The sequence below is a fragment of the Triticum urartu genome, chromosome 3A, assembly GCF_056163025.1.
Source record: "Triticum urartu cultivar PI428250 chromosome 3A, HENAU_Tu73, whole genome shotgun sequence".
In the NCBI taxonomy this organism is placed as follows: Eukaryota; Viridiplantae; Streptophyta; class Magnoliopsida; order Poales; family Poaceae; genus Triticum; species Triticum urartu.
In genome coordinates this window covers 36713385-36735774 of record NC_141875.1, presented here as the reverse complement: position 1 = coordinate 36735774, position 22390 = coordinate 36713385, and the positions used below count along the sequence as shown (strand labels likewise).

Genomic DNA, 22390 nt, shown 5'->3' with positions numbered 1-22390 from the left:
TCTCCTCCTTCCTCCTTCCTCCCTCTTCTCCTTCCCCATAGAGAAAATGATATAGCTCCTCGTACAACATGTATAGATCAATCAGTTCAGTTCTAGTGCTGCTGGACTTTTGCACCATACAAAAATGTACTACTAGTTGAAAATCTTTACTTGAGAGAGCTTCATAAGTAGAAGGTTCTAAAGAATAAAAACCAGTACTAGCACACTAGCACAGTAGTACTGCCACCTCCCAGTAAACAGCAGGGTCTCTGATCAGCAATGTAGTTAATTAGTCAGGGCCTGAAAGCCTGCAAATGCATGTACACATAGGTAGGGAATGTAAGATGAAGCATGTACTTTACCAACTAATCTAATGGGCTGGCACAAAGTGAAAACCAAAACAATAGTTAATCAAGCAGAGGTAGATTAGATTAGATGGCAAAAAGCACAAATGTCCCTGCCTATCCATTTTTTTCTCAAGTTGAGCTGGTAAGTTTCAGATGTTCAATGATGTTGTAGGAAAAAATTGGATGAAGAAAGATGTGTGTGGCTGCCTGAGAGAAGTATTTGCACAAACGAATTATAATTAATGTGTTGATGAAATTTTGGGTTTTCAAATTGGAACCAAAAACCAACCCATACCTTTAGACTCTTTTGGAATTTCCCGAACATTTTTTTGTTTGTTCCCTTTCACTGTTTGGGGACTTTTGACTTCAGAATGAACCTTACTAAGATTCAATTAAGAATAATTAACTGCATTTGATGTCACTATATTCTATGAATAACTTCAGTTATGATCTGTACTAGAAAACTTCAGTTAACACTCATTTTTCAGTTAACTCCTTACAGTTCAGATCATATTTTGATTGTCAATAATAGTGGACTTTTAAGGCTTTCTTAGAGGCAATACTAGTGGATTTTAGGCTTTTTTACATGCAATAATAGTGGAATTTTAGGCTTTTTTGGAGGAGTGTGTTTCATGCCGGCCTACAGTGATGAATTAGTCAGACGATTGTGCCTTAGGATTGTGCCAAAGCTACCCATTGGATCTATTTGCTTGTCCTTCAAATAGGGGCAAGACTGTTACAGAAAAATTACTTGCAAGCATATTGTGATTTACTTGCAAGCATATTGTGCCTTAGTTACAGAAAAATTACTTGCAAGCATATTGTAACTATTTTCACTCCGTCCTGAAGGTTTTTGACTACAGAATCTGTGGTGACCCACACTCTGTTGGTTCACACTCATTGAGTTCGCTCGTGAAGGGCCGCTGCTGCTTGAGGCCCTTGAGAGGCCCTTCATGTCGTGATGATTTTGCAGGTACCCCGAGAGGCCCTTGAGTTTGCCGGAATGTCGATTAACTTCCGTTCCGGCAAATTCGGGTACTCCATATGTCCTATTTTCAGCAAAGGTCATGCTGAAATTTTCCGTGAATTTTAGCATGACTTTGCTAAAAATCGGACATATGGGGTACTTGCTACTAATGCATGGGCCGGGGTATCTTAGTACTTAATTAAGTAGGATCAACTGCCCCGCCATTCTTGCTGCATTAAACCATAGGTGGCAATAGAGCCAAGTGATTAGGCCCAACTTAGAATTCTTGTTAGCATCGATAAACCCTAGATGATAAACCCAACATAGGTGGCAATAGAGCCAAGTGATTAGTGCCAAGTGATTAGGCCCAACCTAGGGTGCCTCGGTGTCGATGAGAACCTAAATGATGTACGCTTAGGCTTTTAGGGTGCCTCGGCATCGACAAAACCTAAATCATGAAAGCTTAGGCTTTTAGGGTGCCTCGGTGTTGACAAACCCTAAATGATGTAGTTTTGAATTATGAACGTAGGATATGTCGTCATCATCATCGGACGACGAAAGTCTCCCGGCGGAGTGCGACTGGTGCCACGACGATCGAGGTTTGTGTGACATGCCTCACCTGGACGATGATCGGCGCTTCAGCATTAAGCTCGAGGAGACCTTCGAAGTTGAAACGGTACACAACGATGACAAGTGTTATTTTCATAATTAAGCATGACTTCAACTATTTCAACATGTAATTTTCATCTTTTACAATTCGAGTATAGCTTATCCCATGCCATGCAAGACGCTATGTCTTGGAGAGGATGGATTTTGAAGACCATGAAATTTCTGAAACAAAGAAAATTCACCTAAGGACTCATCACGATGTGGACTTTGAAGTAAATCTATATAATTCTGAGAGCGTAACCCATTTTGGTTGCAAAAATTGGGAAGCATTTTGCAAGATGTATGGTTTTGATGAGGGTATGCTTATCACCATGGATCTTGGTAATCCTGACATCAACCAAGACAATATGGACATTTGAGTCCTTGTTGATACGCCTCCAGTTCTACCGCTATTTGAGTTTCTCAAACATAGTTATTATCTAATTTATATTGTTTATTTCAAAATAGTTGACAGCTTATTTCCATTGACAGCTTATTTTTATTGTTCAAAGAATGTGCCGGAGATGGTAGACAAAACCCACTACACCGATGGCTCCGAATTAACAACTTACAAGGAGAAAAATCATTTGGTCGGATTTTGTACTGACATTGAAAATTACAATATCTACAATCAAACTCCTCAACATTATGGTAAATACGTGCCACTAGTGCATGTGTTCAACTACGGTAACTACCATGGAGATACCCTGGTGAGATTTTTACTATTACGACATCCGTGCATCTTTTGCATACTTCTAAAACTAGTACATCATTGCTAACTATGAAGTTATTACTATGTTTTTCAACAGATAATCCCAGAGAATTGTGTGCCTCATATGATGTATCTGAAAGGTAGTGTTAATATTTTGAACATACAGCCAGGTCGTTCTACGAATCTCAACTGTCCATACGAGATTTCTAAAAGAAGTGGAGACATGAAAATCAAAGGATGGAAAAAATGTATGGACAGTCGTAAGGAGCTTCTTGGAAGCAAAAGGAAGCGAAGCGCAAGAATTGGAGACAGAATGTTCTGCATTCTCCATAATGGAGAGTCAGGGTCTATATTGTTTTATGCTATTTTAGCTTAAATAGGGTATTTAGGTCCTGCCTAATACTGATGATCATGTGCTAAGAACAATGAAGTAGGGTTGGTTCGATGACTATCAAGATGATGATCGTATGACTTGTTATGAATAACGAGTAGAAGTTGTATGATGATGATTAGTAGGACTTGTTAGGATTACTATTACTTCCGACAAACTCGATACTCGCGGTCTCGAGACTTGTAATGTTTTATCTTTGTTCGGTCTTTTGAATTCGGAGACTAATATGATGAATTGTATTTGGAGACTAATCTTCTATTGTATTCGATGAATCTGCTGTTGCTGTGTGCTACTGTCTATATTCTGTCAAATAATATATTTTGTAACATGTGCAAAAATCAGAAAAGTAAAAAAAATAAAACCTAATATTCATACTAATGGCGCATCACTACAGAGTGCACCATTAGTATGCCAAGTATACTAATGGCGCATCCATCCGCAGTGCGCCATTAGTGTGCCAAAGCACATGGTTAAATATGGCCCCTGGGAGGCACACTAATGGCGCAATGGATGGTGCGCCATTAGTATACCAAATACTAATGGCGCACCAGTGGTGCGCCATTAGTAAAAATTACTAGTGGCGTGCTACTAATGGCGCACCGGTGATGCGCCATTAGTAGGCAAAACCGGTGCACCATTAGTAGGCCTTTTCCTAGTAGTGCCTTGATGAACTATCATGCAGAACCTCCATGAAGAACTCCGTTAAACAAAAGAATGATCAAATGGAAAGAAAGGGTAGTTGAAAACACAAGGTGGAACCTTGTAAAGATTTAGATAGATCTCCGTGATTACATAATTGCGAGAGCTTGGAACTCCGGGAAAGAAAGATGAGCACTTGAAACCAAGAATATGTATGATGAACCACTCCAGAATAAGGAATTGAATCATTTGGATGAAACAAGAATAGGAATTACATTATGCTTATCCTTCACCAATTAAATTGATGACAATCAACGGATTTGGCAAACTACTTATTCTCGTAGCAAGGATTAAGAGAGATATAGCGCCAACTTGGGAAGGTCTTCTATGAACCACCGGTAGGATTGACAACGAATAAATTGATAAGGAAGAGAAATCTGGAAGAACCACCGTAAGAAATGAAAATGAACGAAGAAAAGATAAAGGAACACCGGGAAGAATTATGAAATGAACGAAGATACTTGAGAGAATTTAGATACAAATGAAACAAGGAGATCACGCGCTAATTAAAGAATATTGAATGATGCACCGGTGAGATTTGGGGAACGAGAGCTGAAAGCTGAGAATGAACAAGTCTTCTGAAATGATGGGCTCCGAATAATCGAACTGAAAATACCCTTGAATATCTCCTGATGGGTGAAAAAGATTCTCACAACCAAAAATAATTATGAGAGGATGGCAACAAGCTAGCACCATGAATCTTGAAGAGAATGGAGCAAGGTATGGAGGAAAACTCTTCTTCGGTCTTCAAATGTAGAGAATGACGACGAGGAACACCACCAAATAGTTGAGATACTCCGGGATGAGAAGAATAGAAAAGTTGAACCAATGATGAAAAGAATTTGGAAGATCTTGGGGAAATACATTTGACTGATGATAAATCATTCTTACGTCAAACTTCGAAAAGAAATTTGGGAGTAACTCCGGAAAAGAATTAGACGAGTCAGGTAAGATCATGGAAAAAGACATGTGGGTTAGGGCCCACTCAAAAGAAACACTGTAGAACGATTTAAAAGAGAGAATGCACCGGTTGAATTTAACAGCTTGAATGAGATAACGACCTCGAAATAGTTGAACGGATCTTGAATGGCAAAACAAGCCTTCTGAGATTTCTTCAGCACTCCGGAACAATTGAATAGCAAGCGGGGAATGATTATGAGGTGCACGGGCAAGAGAAGGTATTGAAACGAGGAACAAGATATGATGAACAAAGCTTGAATAAAATCCCCCGGAGAAAGAAAAAGAATGAAAAGTGATGAACTAGTAGAACATCTTCATGGAAACCACCGGGTAAGAACATTGATGGAAAAAGGAATGGAGAGACTTCACAATAATAAAAGGATACTTGATTAAGAAATTCGAGTCCTCGAAGAAAAAGTGTGGGTGGGCGGGAAAACAAAGACAACTTGGAACGGATGAAAAAACACCGTTGAGAAGAACTGATACTTTATCTTTCGGATGTTGAAATATTCAGATCCGCTTGAAGAGAAAACACGCCGGTTGAAAAGAATTAACATGACAATATTGATTATCATGAAGTATTAGTATCCACATAGGAATATGGGAACACTGTTTAGAGAAGGTATGGAATCAACATTTGACATTGAAGCAACTCGAATACCACAACTCAAAACAAAACAAAGGATTGGCTTGTAGAATAAGCCGAGACAAACATATGATAGAGATTTCGTCCGAAGTTTTCGTGGTGGGGCCTACACGGGCTCGATCATACAGCACCAACATGTACAAGGCAGTGCACATGACATACGAAGCGTCCCCGAGTCGGCATAGCCAAGGACTCTTTAAGACAGAACGAGACCACTGTAAAACCGACCGTGAATAGGCGGACCACTAGACGTCGAACCCCAATTTCATATCATACACCTGTCGGAAAGATATCCTAAGAGCTACTTGAATTCCCACTTATAAACTCCCGAAATTTTCCCAGTTATGCAATCAGGTGTTGGGGATACAGGGGAAGCATAATATCTCACCCAAAACTAGCAAATCCTACATCCAGCTGTATCCATCCTTCAACACATAACCAAGAAACCTTCGGAAATCGTCTACCTCAACCTTCGAAAAGCATCCGTTATACAAGTTATGGCAATACTCCCGAACTCCCGCCCCAGTACTGGGTGGCGTCGAGGTTATCTCACCAACAACTGCATAAAAGAGATTTTCAATGTCGGCGAAACTAAACTCAGGTATTCCAGAACTGCAACGATAAAATTGTGACGACGACACCTCGGAGCTCAAGTCTCCGGGACACTGCCACAACCCCTAAAGACAGGAGGCACCAAGAACAATGTTCTCGTCACAAAGCCATCGGAATGATTCCAAGATACCCGCGTGATCCAAATTTTTTTTTAGTGAAATTTGAGAAGAGAAGAGCCAAAACTCTACGTCAGGATGCCTTACCAGAGCGATGAGGAGACTGGGGAGTAAAAAGAATTCCTAAACTCTCCAATATATAATTCCTAAATGACTCAAAACAATTTTTCTAGACACAACTCGGCTGCTAAAAACGATCAAGCAATGGGGGCTCCTAAGGTCGGGGAAGGCTCTGATTACCAACTTGTAACGCCCTCGATGCGGCTATATCTCCCACGTGTCGAAGCACGACTTAGAGACATAACCGCATTGAAAGTAATGTCGCAAGTGAGGTAATCTTCACACAACCCATGTAATACATAAGGGAAAAAGATACATAGTTGGCTTACAATCGCCACTTCACACAATACATGAATAAAGCATTACATCATCCAAATACAATCAAGGTCCGACTACGGAACCAAAATAAAAGAAGAACCCCAAATGCGACAAGGTCCCCGATCGACCCCAACTGGGCTCCACTACTGATCAACTAGAACGAAACAACACAAAGGACAAGATCTTCATCGAGCTCCTCCTTGAGCTTGGTTGCGTCATCCGCACGGTTCAACGGCACCTGCAAGCTGGTTTTGGAAGTATCTGTGAGTCACGGGGACTCAGCAATCTCACACCCTCGCGATCAAGACTATTTAAGCTTGTAGGTAAGGTAAAAGGTATGAAGTGGAGCTGCAGCAAGCGACTAGCATATATGGTGGCTAACATACGCAAATGAGAGCGAGAAGAGAAGGCAAAGCACGATCGAGAAACTATGATCAAGAAGTGATCCTAGAACAACCTACGTCAAGCATAACTCCAACACCGTGTTCACTTCCCGGACTCCGCCGGAAAGAGACCATCACGGTTACACACGCGGTTGATGTATTTTAATTAAGGTCAACTTCAGGTTTTCTACAACCGGACATTAACAAATTCCCATCTGCCCATAACCGCGGGCACGGCTTTCGAAAGTTCAAATCCCTGCAGGGGAGTCCCAACTTAGCCCTCACGGTCAACGAAGGAATAGACCTCCTCCCGAGACGTTCTGATCAGACTCGGTATCTCGGTTCTTCAAGACACTTCGACAAGTTAAAACAAATCCAGCAACACCGCCCGAATGTGCCGACAAATCCCGATAGGGGCTGCACATATCTCGTTCTCAGGGCACACTCAGATGAGCTCTCCATACAACTAAAACCAAACCTTGAGTTTCCCCGAGGGGGCGCTGCACAGGACTCTAGTTTGGACCAACACTCAGAGGAGTACTGGCCCGGGGGGGGGGGTAAAATAATGATGACCCTCAGGAGCGCGACTACCAAGGGAAAAGAAAAGGCTAGGTGGCAAATGTTAAAACCAATGTTGGGCATTGCTAGAGGAGTTTTATTCAAGGCGAACTGTCAAGGGGTTCCCATTATAGCCCAACCGCGTAAGGAACGCAAAATTCGGGAACATAACACCGATATGACGGGAACTAGGGCGGCAAGAGTGGAACAAAACACCAGGCATAAGGCCGAGCCTTCCACCCTTTACCAAGTATATAGATGCATTAATTAAATAAGATATATTGTGATATCCCAACAAGTAAACATGTTCCAAACAAGGAACAACATCTCCATGTTCCAACAAGGAACAAACTTCAATCTTCACCTGCAACTAACAACGCTATAAGAGGGGCTAAGCAAAGCGGTAACATAGCCAAACAACGGTTTGCTAGGACTAGGTGGGTTAGAGGCTTGGTTTAACAACATGGGAGGCATGATAAGCAAATGGTAGGTATCACAGCATAGGCATAGCAAAAGAGCGAGCAACTAAGCAAGCAAAGATAGAAGTGATTTCGAGGGTATGGTCATCTTGCCTGAAATCCCACAAGGAAGAAGAACGAGTCCATGAAGAAGTCAAACGGACGTAGTCGAACGGATCCTCACAAACGCAACGTTATCGGAACCAACCCGAAGAAGCAACACCGCAAAGAAGCAAACAATCATGGTAAACAACCACCACATAATCATGGCATGATGCACAATCAAGTATGATGCATGTCCGGTTTAGTGAGGCATGGCATGGCAAAGTGCACAAACAACCCTACAAATTAAGTGGAGCTCAATATGCAACTCCGTTGCATATTGACGAAACACCACATTCAAGTTATTTAGTTCGCTCTCGTTTATGTACCCAACAAGATTAAATGTTGTTAGCATGGCAAGAGGTGAAGCATAATAAAACTACACATCTAGGCAAGTTTAAATGAGGCCGGAACAACAAACAACAATTCCGGAAAATCATCATGTCCATATTTTAGATTTGGTACTGTTCTGTCCTAAAGCATATTTTAGAGTTGTTAAACATGCAAAGTAAAGCCACCATGTTAAACTAGGCATTTTTCTACCCCATTTACATATATAATTTATTTAATTCGGAGCTACGGTTAACTAGTTATGAAATAAATTATTTTAACATGCTATTTATGCAAGATAAAAGCAAACAGCAAGTTAAACATTTATAACATGGATGAAAGTTGGATATTATGAAACTAGATGAATTTCTAAGCACTTTTCATATATAAATTATTTACATGTGATGCATGATTAATAAGTTATTATATGCATGACAAAGAGGGTTTTTCTGCAAAACAGTAAATCCTGGGATAATTGATTAAATCCGTCCAGAGAAAAAAACACTATAGGGCCGAATCTGCTGAACTGGGCCAACAGAGAGGAGGGGCTGCGGGAAGCTCACCCATGGGCCAAGGCCCGGTCGGTGGGAGGCAAGGCTGGCAGGCTTCGGCTGGGCCTTGCAGCCGCGGCAGCCCACGCGGGCGAGCATAGGAGGCTCGCGCGGTTGTCTTGGAGCGGGTCCATGCTGGATGTGGACGAGCGCACGAGGTCAACGCGGGGAAGTGGAACTTGGCGCTGGTTGTTGTCCTCGCGTGCTTGCACACAGAAGCAGGGGAACGGCGCGCCAGCCGCCAGCACGATGCAGAGGAGGCAGCAGGCGTCGAGGAGGAACGGTCTTGACGGACTGGTGGCGGAGATCGCCGGATTTGAACGAAGACGGCGGCTGGCCTGGCGGACTAGCGCGGTGGAGCTGCTCGGCCTCGAGGCGCTGCTAGATGTGGCCGACGCGTTGCGGGGAAAACAGAGGCCGGCGGGAGAGGTTCAACGCGGTAGCGTCGTGGAGGAAGACCGGCGGGGACTTGAAGCGGGGCTCCGGCAGCTTGGCGTGGTTCAGCAAGGCGGGGACGGCCGGCTTCGGCTGCGGGACACCGGTTCCCGGCGACCACGAGGCGAACTGGAGCTCGGGGAGGCATCCATGGCGTTCGAGTGACGACGGAGACTGCGCGGGAGCACGAGACGAGGAGGTCCCTGGCGTCGCTCGTGGCGGCGGCCATCCATGGCGGAGGGGCTCCTCCTGTAGGCAAACAGAGAGGGACGGAGTCGGGTGAGAGAAGATGAGAGGGATCGAGAGAAGGGAAGGGGCGAGGCTGGGCACGGCGGCTACCTGCTGGTCCGGTGGTGCCCCGATGAAGATGGAGGCGACGGGGTCAGGTGAAGGCGCGCACGGGAGGAGCTCATGCTCCTGGACGAGAGGAGGCTCGGGCGATGGGCAGAGGAGGCTGTGGATTGGGCAGTGGCGAAAATCAAGGGAGGTGGTCGGAGAGAATTCGAATTGGGTAGGAGATCGAGAGGTGGAGGCTCGGGCGCTGGTTGGAGGGAGATGGATCTGGGAGGATCCGGATGAAGATGCGAGAGACTGGCGGCGGAGGAGGGATTGGATGGATGGGACTGACTAGGCTAGGGTTTGACTGTTTATATAGGTAGGGGATTAGGTTAGGGGGTATCTCGTCCCTCCGATTGAAAATGGACGGTCGAGAAAAATAGGTTAGGTAGCCCAAAGAGAAAAACGGAGACGTTTTGTAGATGTTCGGGGATGATCCGAATCCAACGGCGACGACTGTCCGGGTCGCGTCGGGACAGCTTTCGGGCGCGCGCGCGAGGAGGGCCGCGGGCTGATGAGAGAGGTTAGGTTGGGTCTGGTGGATGAGAGGTAGTGCAGAAGGCAGAGGGCTGAGAAGAGAGAAGAGGAGAGGCCCGGCGACTGTTTCCGGAGACCGAAAACGTCCGACGTTAGACCGGCTAGACTGCCGCTATAGTTTAACGGTTGGGCTATCAAACGAACTCCGAATGCGATGAAACTTGACAGGCGGTCTATCTACACTATAATAAGACCACACGTCAACTCTCATCCCATTCTGAGAACATTTTCTAGCCACTTCTAAAATAATATTTCGGACGTGCTGCGGGTGCGTGCAAGTGTGTCTGGGCTCAGAACGGACAACAGACGGAACGAGGAGACCGGGACGGATGCAAGTTTCGAAAACATGATGATGCAATGCACATGATGACATGACAAGATGCAACACGCAAGCAAATGACAAGGCAACAACAGCGAATAACTGGTGGACACCTGGCACATCGGTCTCGGGGTGTTACATCAGTCGAGTGCCTTCAACAACTGGGTCGACCACCAAAGCTTGCCTCCCAGGGGTGGCGACGTGCGCTGGGTGATCGGACCGGTCGAATGTTATGGCAGTCTGAGACCACTTCAGATAACTGGGTGTCGCCGGAGCAAACCATATTCACCTCTCGGTTGATAACTTTCAGTCGGCTTTTGCTTTCAACATCAGCAAAAATCATCAGGGTGGAATTGACCTGAGGGTATCCATCGTCACTATCTTCCTTGTCCTCAACTTTGTCCGACTCATTTTCCTTATCTTTGGGCTGCTTGCCCTGGAACTGCTGGATCAAGAGTCAGCACTGTCGAGTGGTATGTTTTGGGTAAATGAAATTACCCTCTTCATCTTTCTTGGTGTGGAAGAGACATGACAAATCCAACACATCATTTCCGTCCTGGTCTTTAACTTTCTTGGGGTTCCAAGGTCCTTTGGGTTTCCCTTTAAACATTCCTTAGGTTACAGCCAAGGCTTCCCCAGGAGCAGCTGGCTCGGCTTTCCGCTTCTGTTTCCGATTGGAATTTTCTCCGGTTTCTTGAGCGACTAACTTGAGCTTGCCACTCCTGAGTCGATCCTCATCTTTACCATTAGCGTACTTGGTGGCAATCTCCATCATCCGATTCAGAGACATATCTCCGGTCCGACCGAATTTCAGATTCAGTTCTCTGTACTTGACGCCTTCTTTGAAGGCACAGACTGCTTGGTGGTCAGGCACATTCTCTACCGTGTGATGTAACGTGATCCATCTCTGGATGTAATCCCTCAAAGTTTCATTCGGCTTCTGCACGCAAGACCGCAGTTCAGTCAGCCCTGCCGGTCGCTTGCATGTTCCTTCAAATGTGGTGACAAACACTCGGGCGAGATCTTCCCAAGTGTAAATGCTGCTGGGTGCTAACTGGTTCAGCCATGCTCTGGCCGAGCCCTCCAACATGAGAGGCAGGTGCTTCATGGCCACTTCATCATTGCCGCCGCCAATCTGGACGGCCACTCGGTAGTCTTCAAGCCAAGTATCGGGCTTGGACTCACCAGTGAACTTGCTGACTCCAGTCGCCAACCTGATGTTGGGAGGAATCACAGCGGCCCTGATGGCTCTAGTAAAGCACTCTGGCCCCGAAACATGTGCTCTGCTGCTGGTAGGTGCATCTCTGTCGTGACCTTCTCGGTGAGCTCTGTTCCTGTCGACCAAACCTTGAATGAGAATGGATCTCGCATCAAAGCCTGGCTCCCTGGAGTCGACTGGAATCCTTCGCCCAACACTACGAGGACGCCTGTCATCCTGCTGTCGAGGCGCATACGACCCGCTCCTCGGGGGAGGGGTGGGCACTCGACGTCGATCATCACGATCGAATCGGTGATCATATTGCTCACGGTTCCCGTACTGATTACGCCGGTCCCCACGTCCCTCACGCCTCGGGGGCGATCTTGGGCTATGAGCCGACTGGACTGTGTCTGCAGCAACGGATCTGCTGTGGATCCTGTTCCGCGACTGAGAAACAGCGGAATTCTGGTCTCTTGCTGCCCGGAGTAACGCTCTGATCTGCAGCAAGCCTCTGCCAGCCTCCGGCTGGGACGGCTGAATCGACTCTGCTATACGGGCTGCAGCTACTAAATTCTGAATCGGAGTTCGATATACCTGCGGGGGCGGGAAGAGCTGACGTCGACTGGATTCGGGAATCCGTTGTCGCGCACGCTCGTCGAGTGCTCGCTGGAGGTTCTCCAGTCGAGTGCGCTCGGCCAAGTTTGCCAGGCGCGCATCCTCCAAGGCACGAGCCTCGGGGGTTTCTCCGACGATAGGAGTGTGCAGCGCATCCATGTTCCGGCGACGAAGTTCTTCTCTCTGCAACGACGTGAGAGGCTCGGGGAGATATTCCTCATGGGGACGCGATGGGTCGCCTCCACCCGCGCCACCGTCGGTGCGGGGAAAACCGGGAGGACTGGGCGGTCCATCGACCATCAGAACCTCCGCCGCCGGATCACTGCTGTCGCACTCGGATGCGATCTCTGTAGAGCTAGTCGACAGATCAAACAGGCCGTAGAGGGATTCGTCGGGCTCGATCGCCGCGACTTGAGGGGTGGCCGACTGGCGTGCCACCGCGTGTCTCACCCACCGCTGAAGTCTCGACCGACTGGAGCGCTTGTGCCGGCGGGAAACAGGGAGGGAGGACAGCACAGGAGGTGACCGATAGTGGGTCGACGGTTGCCGCAAAAGGATGACGTGGACGCACGCGCGAAAGTGCGTCGCCCCGCGGACAGGGAGCGCGTCCACGTCGAGCGGAGCCTCCTGAAGCCAAGCGGAGTCGTCGGCGATGAACGTGAGCGCGCCGAGACGGATCTCGCGGCCCTCCACCAAAACTCCACCGGAAACCATGATGATTCGGATCGGAAAAGATCGCAACTCCTCCAACAAATCGCTAAAACACCTGCCCCACGGTGGGCGCCAACTGTCGTGGTTCTAAGTCTGACAGTAATGTAGGGGGGTAAGTATGGAGAGGCAAGATCTTAGCTATGGAGAAGTTGTAAGCACACGAGGTTGACGAGTTCAGGCCCTTCTCGGAGGAAGTAATAGCCCTACGTCTTGGAGCCCGGAGGCGGTCGACTGGATTATGCGTGTATGGTTTACAGGGGTGCGAACCCTTTACACTGAGGATGGGGGTGGCTTATATAGAGTTCGCCGGACCCCTCCAGCCCTCAGTTATGCAGGGTTTTAAATACATTAAGGTCGGGCGTTACTGATAACGCCCCTAATAAAGTGCTATGATGACCATAAAGGCTACTTAGTAACCGACCGTTAGCATGCGGAGTGCCTTTAGGTCTCCTGGCCGTCGAGTGGTTGGATCTTGGTCGAGTGATTGCTTCTTGGTCGAGTGTCTTCGAGTCTGTCGAGTGGAACACCTCCAAGTCGATTGAAAGGTGATTTCATCTAGAGATGTCCTTGGGTAGGGCAGTTTGGACAGGTCCATGACCCTACCCTAGGTACATAGCTTCGTCAGCTCCCGCGTGTCATATCTCTAATCGCTAACCCCTCGTGTTTTTCATTTCATGGTTAAACAGAGCCATGTCGCATTGGAGCTATTGTTTGCTTCTAAAACGTCGCATCACAGCCATTCATTCCAACAACATCGCACTCCTTCCAATTCGCATGAAAAACGTCGCACAGAAGCTATTGACCCGCGCAGTTCATAAAAAAAGGTGAACTTCTCTGTCCACATTTTTCTGCAGTTTATGTGCCTGTAAAAAGCATGATAAAGGGGACTACACATGAGAAGCGTCATCAAAAAATAGCTAGAGAGCACATTTGCATGCTTCACAATACCAAAGCAGCCATAGTGGCTTGGAGGCTCTTACGTGGCAACTCTTCCCTTCACCCTTGCAGTGCCGGTGCTGTGGGACGTGAGGCAGCAGAAGTGTTGTCGATGCGGATAAAGGATGAGGGGTGTGGTAGCTTTAGGGGAGGCGAGAGCAGGAGAGGGAAGAAGGACGGGGGAGAAGAGTGACGATGGCAGGAGGGGGAGAGGAAGGCACGATGCTAGGGTTTTGCAAGTTTTGGCCTTTGTTTTTAACTGTCTTCTGCACACATCTAGACCGCCCATTTTTTTCACCAAATTGATGTAAAGGTGCATGTCAGCCCATCGACGTAGCACCTCTGGCTGGAGAGTTCCCACCATGCCTCTGACCTCTTTGTAATTTTGTTGCCACACTCCGTGTCTCATACTTTTGTTCATCTTGAAACAGCTTAGGGGGATTCCAAAGGACTTCCCTTTCGAAATCAGCAAAACGGAGGGGATTCCTGACATTACTCTTACAAGAAGTTTAAGGGGCGAGCAGATTGAGGTCTTGGTTTCCATGCCCAAACGCGACGACATTGGTCTGCAGGAAGACTCAAATCAAGAAGACGAAGCCGAGACCTCCCCAGAAGAATACAGCATTCCTGTCAGGGTCACTGTATCCAAGGCCAACGGCTCAAGCCTAGAATTCACCTGCACTGCTAATCCTGATAATATCGTCATCGAGACCTTGTCCATAAGGCAGAAGAAGTCAACAGGGGCAGAGGAAGCGGACGATGTGGTTGCCTCTGAGGGCAGGGAACATGATCTGGCCGTATACAATGAGGGTCCTCATTTCCAGTAAGTAGACCGATTAAAACTAGCTACCTTGAATTAACCGCTTGCTTATTTCTCTTTGTTGATCTGGTGTGTGCAGTGAGCTGGACAAGAGCCTGCAGGAGGCATTCCATAAGTACCTGGAGGTGCGTGGGATCACACCCATGACGGCAAAGTTGTTGCGCGAGCACATGATGAGCGAGGACAGCCACCTTTCGCCAAAAGAGAAGAGTGACGACAGGCGCAGGCATCTCGTCTGGCTGTTGAAGCTGTGGGATTTCGTCAAGGAAGATTAACACTATGTATGTCTTGATCCATCCTGTGCATTGGATCAGACGCATTGTTTTAACGGCCCGTTCTGTTTTCTCGGAGCTTTGACACTCATCCTCTAGACTAGCTAGGATCCTTTTTTGTAACTGTGTAGGTTGAGGAAAAAAAATAGAATGCCTTATTTTGTAGAGTAAAACTTGTCGCGGAAGTTCAGCTTCATATACATCGACTTTGTAACGATACATTGTTTAAGTGGGCGTTAAGTAGGATAAAATGGTCTCATAAACTTGTTTCGGCGGGATTTTGTATCACATTGTTTCAGTGTTATTTTGTAAAAATTATATTGTTTCGACAGGATTTTGTCACATTGCAAGTTTATATGTTTTTTTATAACTTTGCAAGTTTGCAGTTTAATCCTGAGACAGGATTTTCGGCACCCGGGTGCCCCTACACCGTCTATGAATAGTAAGTTCGAAAAATCAAATAAACTAAACAATCTGAAACTTTGGGACATCAAACATGATCAAACTTTTGATGATCCTGCAAAGTTTTAGCTAAAAATAACATTTGAGGAGCTGTCACCTGAAAAAACAAAATCATTGTTCAAAGTTTATGTGCATTTTTGGGCAATGATTTTGTTTTTTGTGAGTGCTCCACGAAGGTTATTTGTTGCTGAAACATTTCAAGAACATCAAATCTTTGATCATCTTTGATTCCTGGAAGTTTTTTTTTTGTGAGGGCTTCACGAATGTTATTTGGAGCCGCCGCCACGTCGGAGGAGGAAATCATACCCGCCATCCACGAACCACGAGCCAAGCACACGTTCCGTCTTCCAGATGTCGTCGATGCAGACCACAATCTGCATTCGCTCCTCGACTACCTCCCAAGCTCCGCGCCAACATTAGAGGAGACACCGTCGCAACGGCAGAGCCATAGGACACATGTCCACCACACGGATGCCGCCGTCGCCACAACATCCCCATTTGAACAGACTGGTTCCTAGATCCTTCACCGACCATAGAGATGATAGCCTCGTAGGAGAAGAATCTGAAGCTTCTTTATTTAGCATCGCCGTCGCCGCCGCCGAAGCAAGACGTCGAACGATCAAAAACCCTAAGCTTCTTGGGCCCTAAAACCTAAAGCTAAAACGATCCACACGCGCGGGATCCAACGACCCTCCTCACCATCGACGACCAAAAGGTCACCGGCAGAGGAGAGCAGCCGGAAGACATCGCGGGAAAGAGCGGCTCTCCTGGTGGTGACGGCTATGTTTCACTACCAGAGGAAAGTCAATGTTGACAGGTGAATTTTTTCTTGACCAGGTGCAGATGAGTCTGAGCTCAGAAATGGATATTTGCTTATTATGTACTTCCCCCGTTCCTAAATATAAGTCTTTTTAGAGATTTCAACATGAACTACTTACGGATGTATATGGACATAGTTTAGAGTGTAGATTCACTCATTTTGCTCCGTATATAGTCAATGTTGGAATTTCTAAACAGACTTATATTTAGAAACGAAGGGAGTACAAAATATTATTGTTGAGATTTCCATACGGAGTAGCCTAGCAAGAAAATCCTGCAGCCTAAACAGAACCAACGAATGCGTCAAATTCCAAATTTTCATCCCCGCAGAAAACGGAGTCCCTTTCTTCTTTTTCAAGAAACACGTTGAGGGATAAAAGTCACGGTATAGTCACCTTGTGCTTAGCAAAACCCACAGCTAACCCCCTTCGTCCCCGCTGTAAGTTCGCGCCATGGCCCTCCTCGCCGCCGCCCGCCGCGCCTCCGCCGTGATCCGCCCTAGGGTCGCTGCAGCGACCTTCTCCTCGACCAAGCGGAGCTCCTCTTCCTTCTCCGTCTGTGCCCTCCGCGCCAAGGTCGACTCCTACCGCGACGAGGCCACCGTGCACCGCGCCAACGCTACCCCCCTCCGCGCCCACGCTGAATCTGTCAACGCCACCATCCACGACGGGGAGGTCATCGACGTCATTGACTCCATGATGCAGTCCCGCGACAGTGGCCTGGTATATACGCTCGCCGATCTAATTAATTCGCCCATCTGGCATCTGCTAGGCCTATTATTTGTTGTTTTTACTCGAACATGGAGGATTTCACAGGTTACCTGCACTTGTGAGTTGTGACACAAATGATGTGATGTAGAGATTGATCTCCTTACTGTCCGTGCTTATTGCTTAACGGTTTATCGATTTTGTATGATCCTGAATTCCTGATGCATTCATCCATGACGCCCTCTTGAAAGAATTAATCTTAATTTTCTAATTAAGGATACTGGCTTGCCTATCACAAGTTTAGAACTGTAAGGTTTTGCGCGATCATTTTATTCTTATTTCGCGTCAGATCTGCAATCTTTACATGATTAATTGTGAATATGCATGGTGCTGATTCCTCAAAAAAAAAATCTTAATTGGTTCCTAAAATTTTTTTTGCATGGTACTGCCTTTTTTTCGAGGACTGAAAATAATCAACTTCCCGGCCTTTTTCCTCTTCCTTCTAAATCTGTAGTGAACAAGGTTTCATGTGAATTCTCGGAGCAATTCTTATTGTTGCTAACCTGGATTTTTCCTTCCATCTTAAAACAGGTTGATGGGATTCCGAGTGACTTCCCATTCCAGATCCTCAAAGAGGAGGGGCTTAAAGACATCACTCTTACAAGAAGTTTGAATGGGGAGCAGATTGAGGTCATGGTTTCCATGCTCAAACCAGACGGGGACGAGGAGGAATCCTCGGATTCTAGGTATACGTCGGATGAAGACGAAGGGGACAATAGCATACCTCTCAGGGTCACGGTTTCCAAGGCCGATGGATCAAACCTTAAATTCACCTGCACTGCCTATCCTGACAATGACAACATCTTCATCGATACCTTGTCCGTGAGACACCCACCATCACGGGCCAAAGAACATGAGGAAGATGATCCTGATTTCAGGTAAGAATGCATATGAGGAGGCAGCAGATTAAACCTAGATAACTATCTATTTGTCCACTTTAATCCTTTCAAAAGTTAATTACTGGCAGAGAGCTTGGATTAACTGCAGTGTAATTGCTCTTTGTCCATGTGCTGCAAGCAGTGAGCTGGATGAGAGCCTGCAGGAGGCACGCGGTGAGCTGGATGACAACCTACAGGAGGTATTCCGCAAGTATCTGGAGCTGCGTGGGGTCACTCCCACGAACATGAAGTTGTTGCACCAGTACTTGATCAGCAAGGACATACTCTGCAATCAACTCTGGCTGACCAAGCTGCGGGATTTCGTCAAGAAAGATTGACAGCGTCCATTATCCAGTCTCTCTCTGCATAAGATTAGGGACAATAAATTTTCTTTGCACACCATCCTGTTCTGTTTGAGAGCTCTGGATCTCATCCTCTAGAGTCTTAAACAAGTACTACTTGCGTACATGCCTGTTAAGATACTTTTGTGCAACTATTTATCTGACGGCACTACTGGCAAAACCTAAAGTTGAAACCATTTCGGGGTGCTTTATTCACTATGGCATGTGATTTGCTTCTGCTATGTAAGATCTTCGGTTGTGGCCGTTTAAAGCATGTAACACTAGTTTTGTGGGCAGGCTGATGCGAGAGGAGAGAATTATGCAGTGGGTCGGTGGACTGGAATTACCAAACTTGCGATAATCTAACACTCCGATGCTGGGGTGTGGGGGAGGGGGTTCCATGACCTGCAACGTTGGAGACGATAGCTATTCGGTAGGCTATATCTTTGGCAGAAGGTCTTGAGCTACACAACTTTGTCATTGCCTCAGATTCCAAACAGGTTGTGGGTGACATATCGAAAAGCAACCAGGGTAGCTACGAAGCCGAGCTACTCCTTTTACTTGTATTTTTACCTTTGAGAGTCGTGCTGTTAATGTAGAAACACACAGTTTAACTAAGTATTCTCTTTCTTTAGCTCGGGGGCATCATGTGTGATTTGGCCAACCTCCGGTCTGTATCCCACCCGTTGTGGCTTTTGATCAATAAAAACTGGCTTTACCCTGGCGGACCAAGCTGCGGGATTTCGTAAGAAAGATTGACACCGTCCATAATCCGTTCTCTCTCTGCATAAGACTGGCGACAACAAATGTTCTTTGCACACCATCCTGTTTCGTTTGAGAGCTCTGGATCTCATCCTCTAGAGTCTTAGACAAGTATTACTTGCGTACGTACGTGCCTGTTAATATACTTTTGTGCAACTATTTATCTGACTTGCAAAACCTAAACTTGAAACCATTTTGGGGTGCTTTATTCACTATGGCAAGTGATTTGCTTATGCTACATAAGATCTTAGGTTGTGGCCATTTCCAGCGTGTAAGAGCATCTCTAGCAGACCCCGTATAATGCCCCAACCCATAAAATAACCGTTAAAACACAGATCCGCGTGAAAAATGCTGCCCGATCAGACCCCGCAAACGCGTCGGACCCATAAAAATTTTCTCCCCCTCGCCCCGCGCTTTTCCCCACCCCCCGCCGCCGGGCCGCCACCTACGATTTCGGCCATATATACTAGCCGGCGGGATCACGCCAGTGGGCCGCCACACGCCCGAGATTGTCCTCCGCCACTTCCTCCTACGTCGGCGGGCCGAAAAGTTGCAGATTGGCGGCTGTTTGTCGCGGTGGCCAGATTTCACGTTTCCGGCCACCAGTGTCTGCGCCAAGCCATGGATTGGTCCGGGAGCACCCCGACCAGCCCCGGCAAAGCCCTAGCACCGCATGCAGGTACTAGTTCCACCTCTAGCCGCCGTCGTCCGTTTGCCAGCAAGGACTCGGCCGGCCGTCGCCCGGGTTCGTCGCTCACGCAACGGCTCGCCGAGGCCACTCATACAGTGCGACGACGCCACGCAGACAGTGCTGCGGCTAACATCTAGCACGCTAAAACACCTCGAATGGGTATTCTTCAAATGCGAAAACGACGGGGTATGTTCTTGATTCATTTGGTTTTGTCAAACTATTTGGTTTAATTTCGATAGCTTATTGAGATGGTCATGTGTGTAGTAAGTTCGAAAAATCAAATAAACTAAACAATCTGAAACTTTGGGACATCAAACATGATCAAACTTTTGATGATCCTGCAAAGTTTTAGCTAAAAATAACATTTGAGGAGCTGTCACCTGAAAAAACAAAATCATTGTTCAAAGTTTATGTGCATTTTTGGGCAATGATTTTGTTTTTTGTGAGTGCTCCACGAAGGTTATTTGTTGCTGAAACATTTCAAGAACATCAAATCTTTGATCATCTTTGATTCCTGGAAGTTTTTTTTTGTGAGGGCTTCACGAATGTTATTTGGAGCCGCCGCCACGTCGGAGGAGGAAATCATACCCGCCATCCACGAACCACGAGCCAAGCACACGTTCCGTCTTCCAGATGTCGTCGATGCAGACCACAATCTGCATTCGCTCCTCGACTACCTCCCAAGCTCCGCGCCAACATTGGAGGAGACACCGTCGCAACGGCAGAGCCATAGGACACATGTCCACCACACGGATGCCGCCGTCGCCACAACATCCCCATTTGAACAGACTGGTTCCTAGATCCTTCACCGACCATAGAGATGATAGCCTCGTAGGAGAAGAATCTGAAGCTTCTTTATTTAGCATCGCCGTCGCCGCCGCCGAAGCAAGACGTCGAACGGTCAAAAACCCTAAGCTTCTTGGGCCCTAAAACCTAAAGCTAAAACGATCCACACGCGCGGGATCCAACGACCCTCCTCACCATCGACGACCAAAAGGTCACCGGCAGAGGAGAGCAGCCGGAAGACATCGCGGGAAAGAGCGGCTCTCCTGGTGGTGACGGCTATGTTTCACTACCAGAGGAAAGTCAATGTTGACAGGTGAATTTTTTCTTGACCAGGTGCAGATGAGTCTGAGCTCAGAAATGGATATTTGCTTATTATGTACTTCCCCCGTTCCTAAATATAAGTCTTTTTAGAGATTTCAACATGAACTACTTACGGATGTATATGGATATAGTTTAGAGTGTAGATTCACTCATTTTGCTCCGTATATAGTCAATGTTGGAATTTCTAAACAGACTTATATTTAGAAACGAAGGGAGTACAAAATATTATTGTTGAGATTTCCATACGGAGTAGCCTAGCAAGAAAATCCTGCAGCCTAAACAGAACCAACGAATGCGTCAAATTCCAAATTTTCATCCCCGCAGAAAACGGAGTCCCTTTCTTCTTTTTCAAGAAACACGTTGAGGGATAAAAGTCACGGTATAGTCACCTTGTGCTTAGCAAAACCCACAGCTAACCCCCTTCGTCCCCGCTGTAAGTTCGCGCCATGGCCCTCCTCGCCGCCGCCCGCCGCGCCTCCGCCGTGATCCGCCCTAGGGTCGCTGCAGCGACCTTCTCCTCGACCAAGCGGAGCTCCTCTTCCTTCTCCGTCTGTGCCCTCCGCGCCAAGGTCGACTCCTACCGCGACGAGGCCACCGTGCACCGCGCCAACGCTACCCCCCTCCGCGCCCACGCTGAATCTGTCAACGCCACCATCCACGACGGGGAGGTCATCGACGTCATTGACTCCATGATGCAGTCCCGCGACAGTGGCCTGGTATATACGCTCGCCGATCTAATTAATTCGCCCATCTGGCATCTGCTAGGCCTATTATTTGTTGTTTTTACTCGAACATGGAGGATTTCACAGGTTACCTGCACTTGTGAGTTGTGACACAAATGATGTGATGTAGAGATTGATCTCCTGCAAGGACTCGGTCGGCCATCGCTCGGGTTCGGCGCTCATGCAACGGCTCGCCGAGGCCACTCATACAGTGCGACGACGCCACGCAGACAATGCTGCGGCTAACATCTAGCACGCTAAAACACCTCGAATGGGTATTCTTCAAATGCGAAAACGACGGGGTATGTTCTTGATTCATTTGGTTTTGTCAAACTATTTGGTTTAATTTTGATAGCTTATTGAGAAAAACTGGGGTTGCCGACGGCCAAATCTATGCCGACGGCCCCCGTCGGCATCGCCGGACCTATACCGACGGCCAAGGATAGGCCGTAGGCGTAGAAAAGCCGTCGGCATACATCCATCTATGCCGACGGGGCCGTCGGCATAGACGAGGCCGTCGGGACCGCCCGAGATACGCCTACGGGGCCCGTCGGCATAGGACAGGCCGTCAGAATAGCCCGCGCCCACCTCCCCGGTCAGTGCTGACCACTTGACGGCGTTTATCCTACGCCGACGGGCGGTAACGGTGGCCGTCGGCATATCTATGGCAGAGGTATGCTACAGCATAGCCGTCGGCATAGGCCCCTCTGCCACGTCAACGATCCGTGTTCCACACCACGTCATCGATCCGTGTGTGCACAGATATGCCGACGGCCTTGCCGTCGGCATATATTTACTTTACTTAATTTTTTATTTTATCTTTGG

The 22390-nt window shown here is 47.2% G+C and overlaps 2 protein-coding genes across 2 annotated transcripts in view; both read left to right on the top strand.

Moving 5' to 3' along the window:
* Positions 1 to 15019, top strand: part of LOC125531197 (uncharacterized protein At2g39795, mitochondrial-like) — a 60446-nt gene extending 45427 nt beyond the window's left edge. Inside the window, exons 3-4 of the mRNA XM_087514690.1 lie at positions 14356 to 14747; positions 14824 to 15019. Of these exons, the coding sequence (XP_087370816.1) occupies positions 14356 to 14747; positions 14824 to 15019 (588 nt within the window). The remainder of the gene's footprint in view (positions 1 to 14355; positions 14748 to 14823) is intronic.
* Positions 15020 to 16749: 1730 nt separating this feature from the next.
* Positions 16750 to 18280, top strand: LOC147978261 (uncharacterized protein At2g39795, mitochondrial-like). The gene is made up of 3 exons (XM_087516546.1): positions 16750 to 17019; positions 17596 to 17942; positions 18082 to 18280. Exons 1-3 carry the CDS (start codon positions 16750 to 16752, stop codon positions 18278 to 18280), a joined length of 816 nt encoding a protein of 271 aa, XP_087372672.1.
* Positions 18281 to 22390: the final 4110 nt, after the last annotated feature.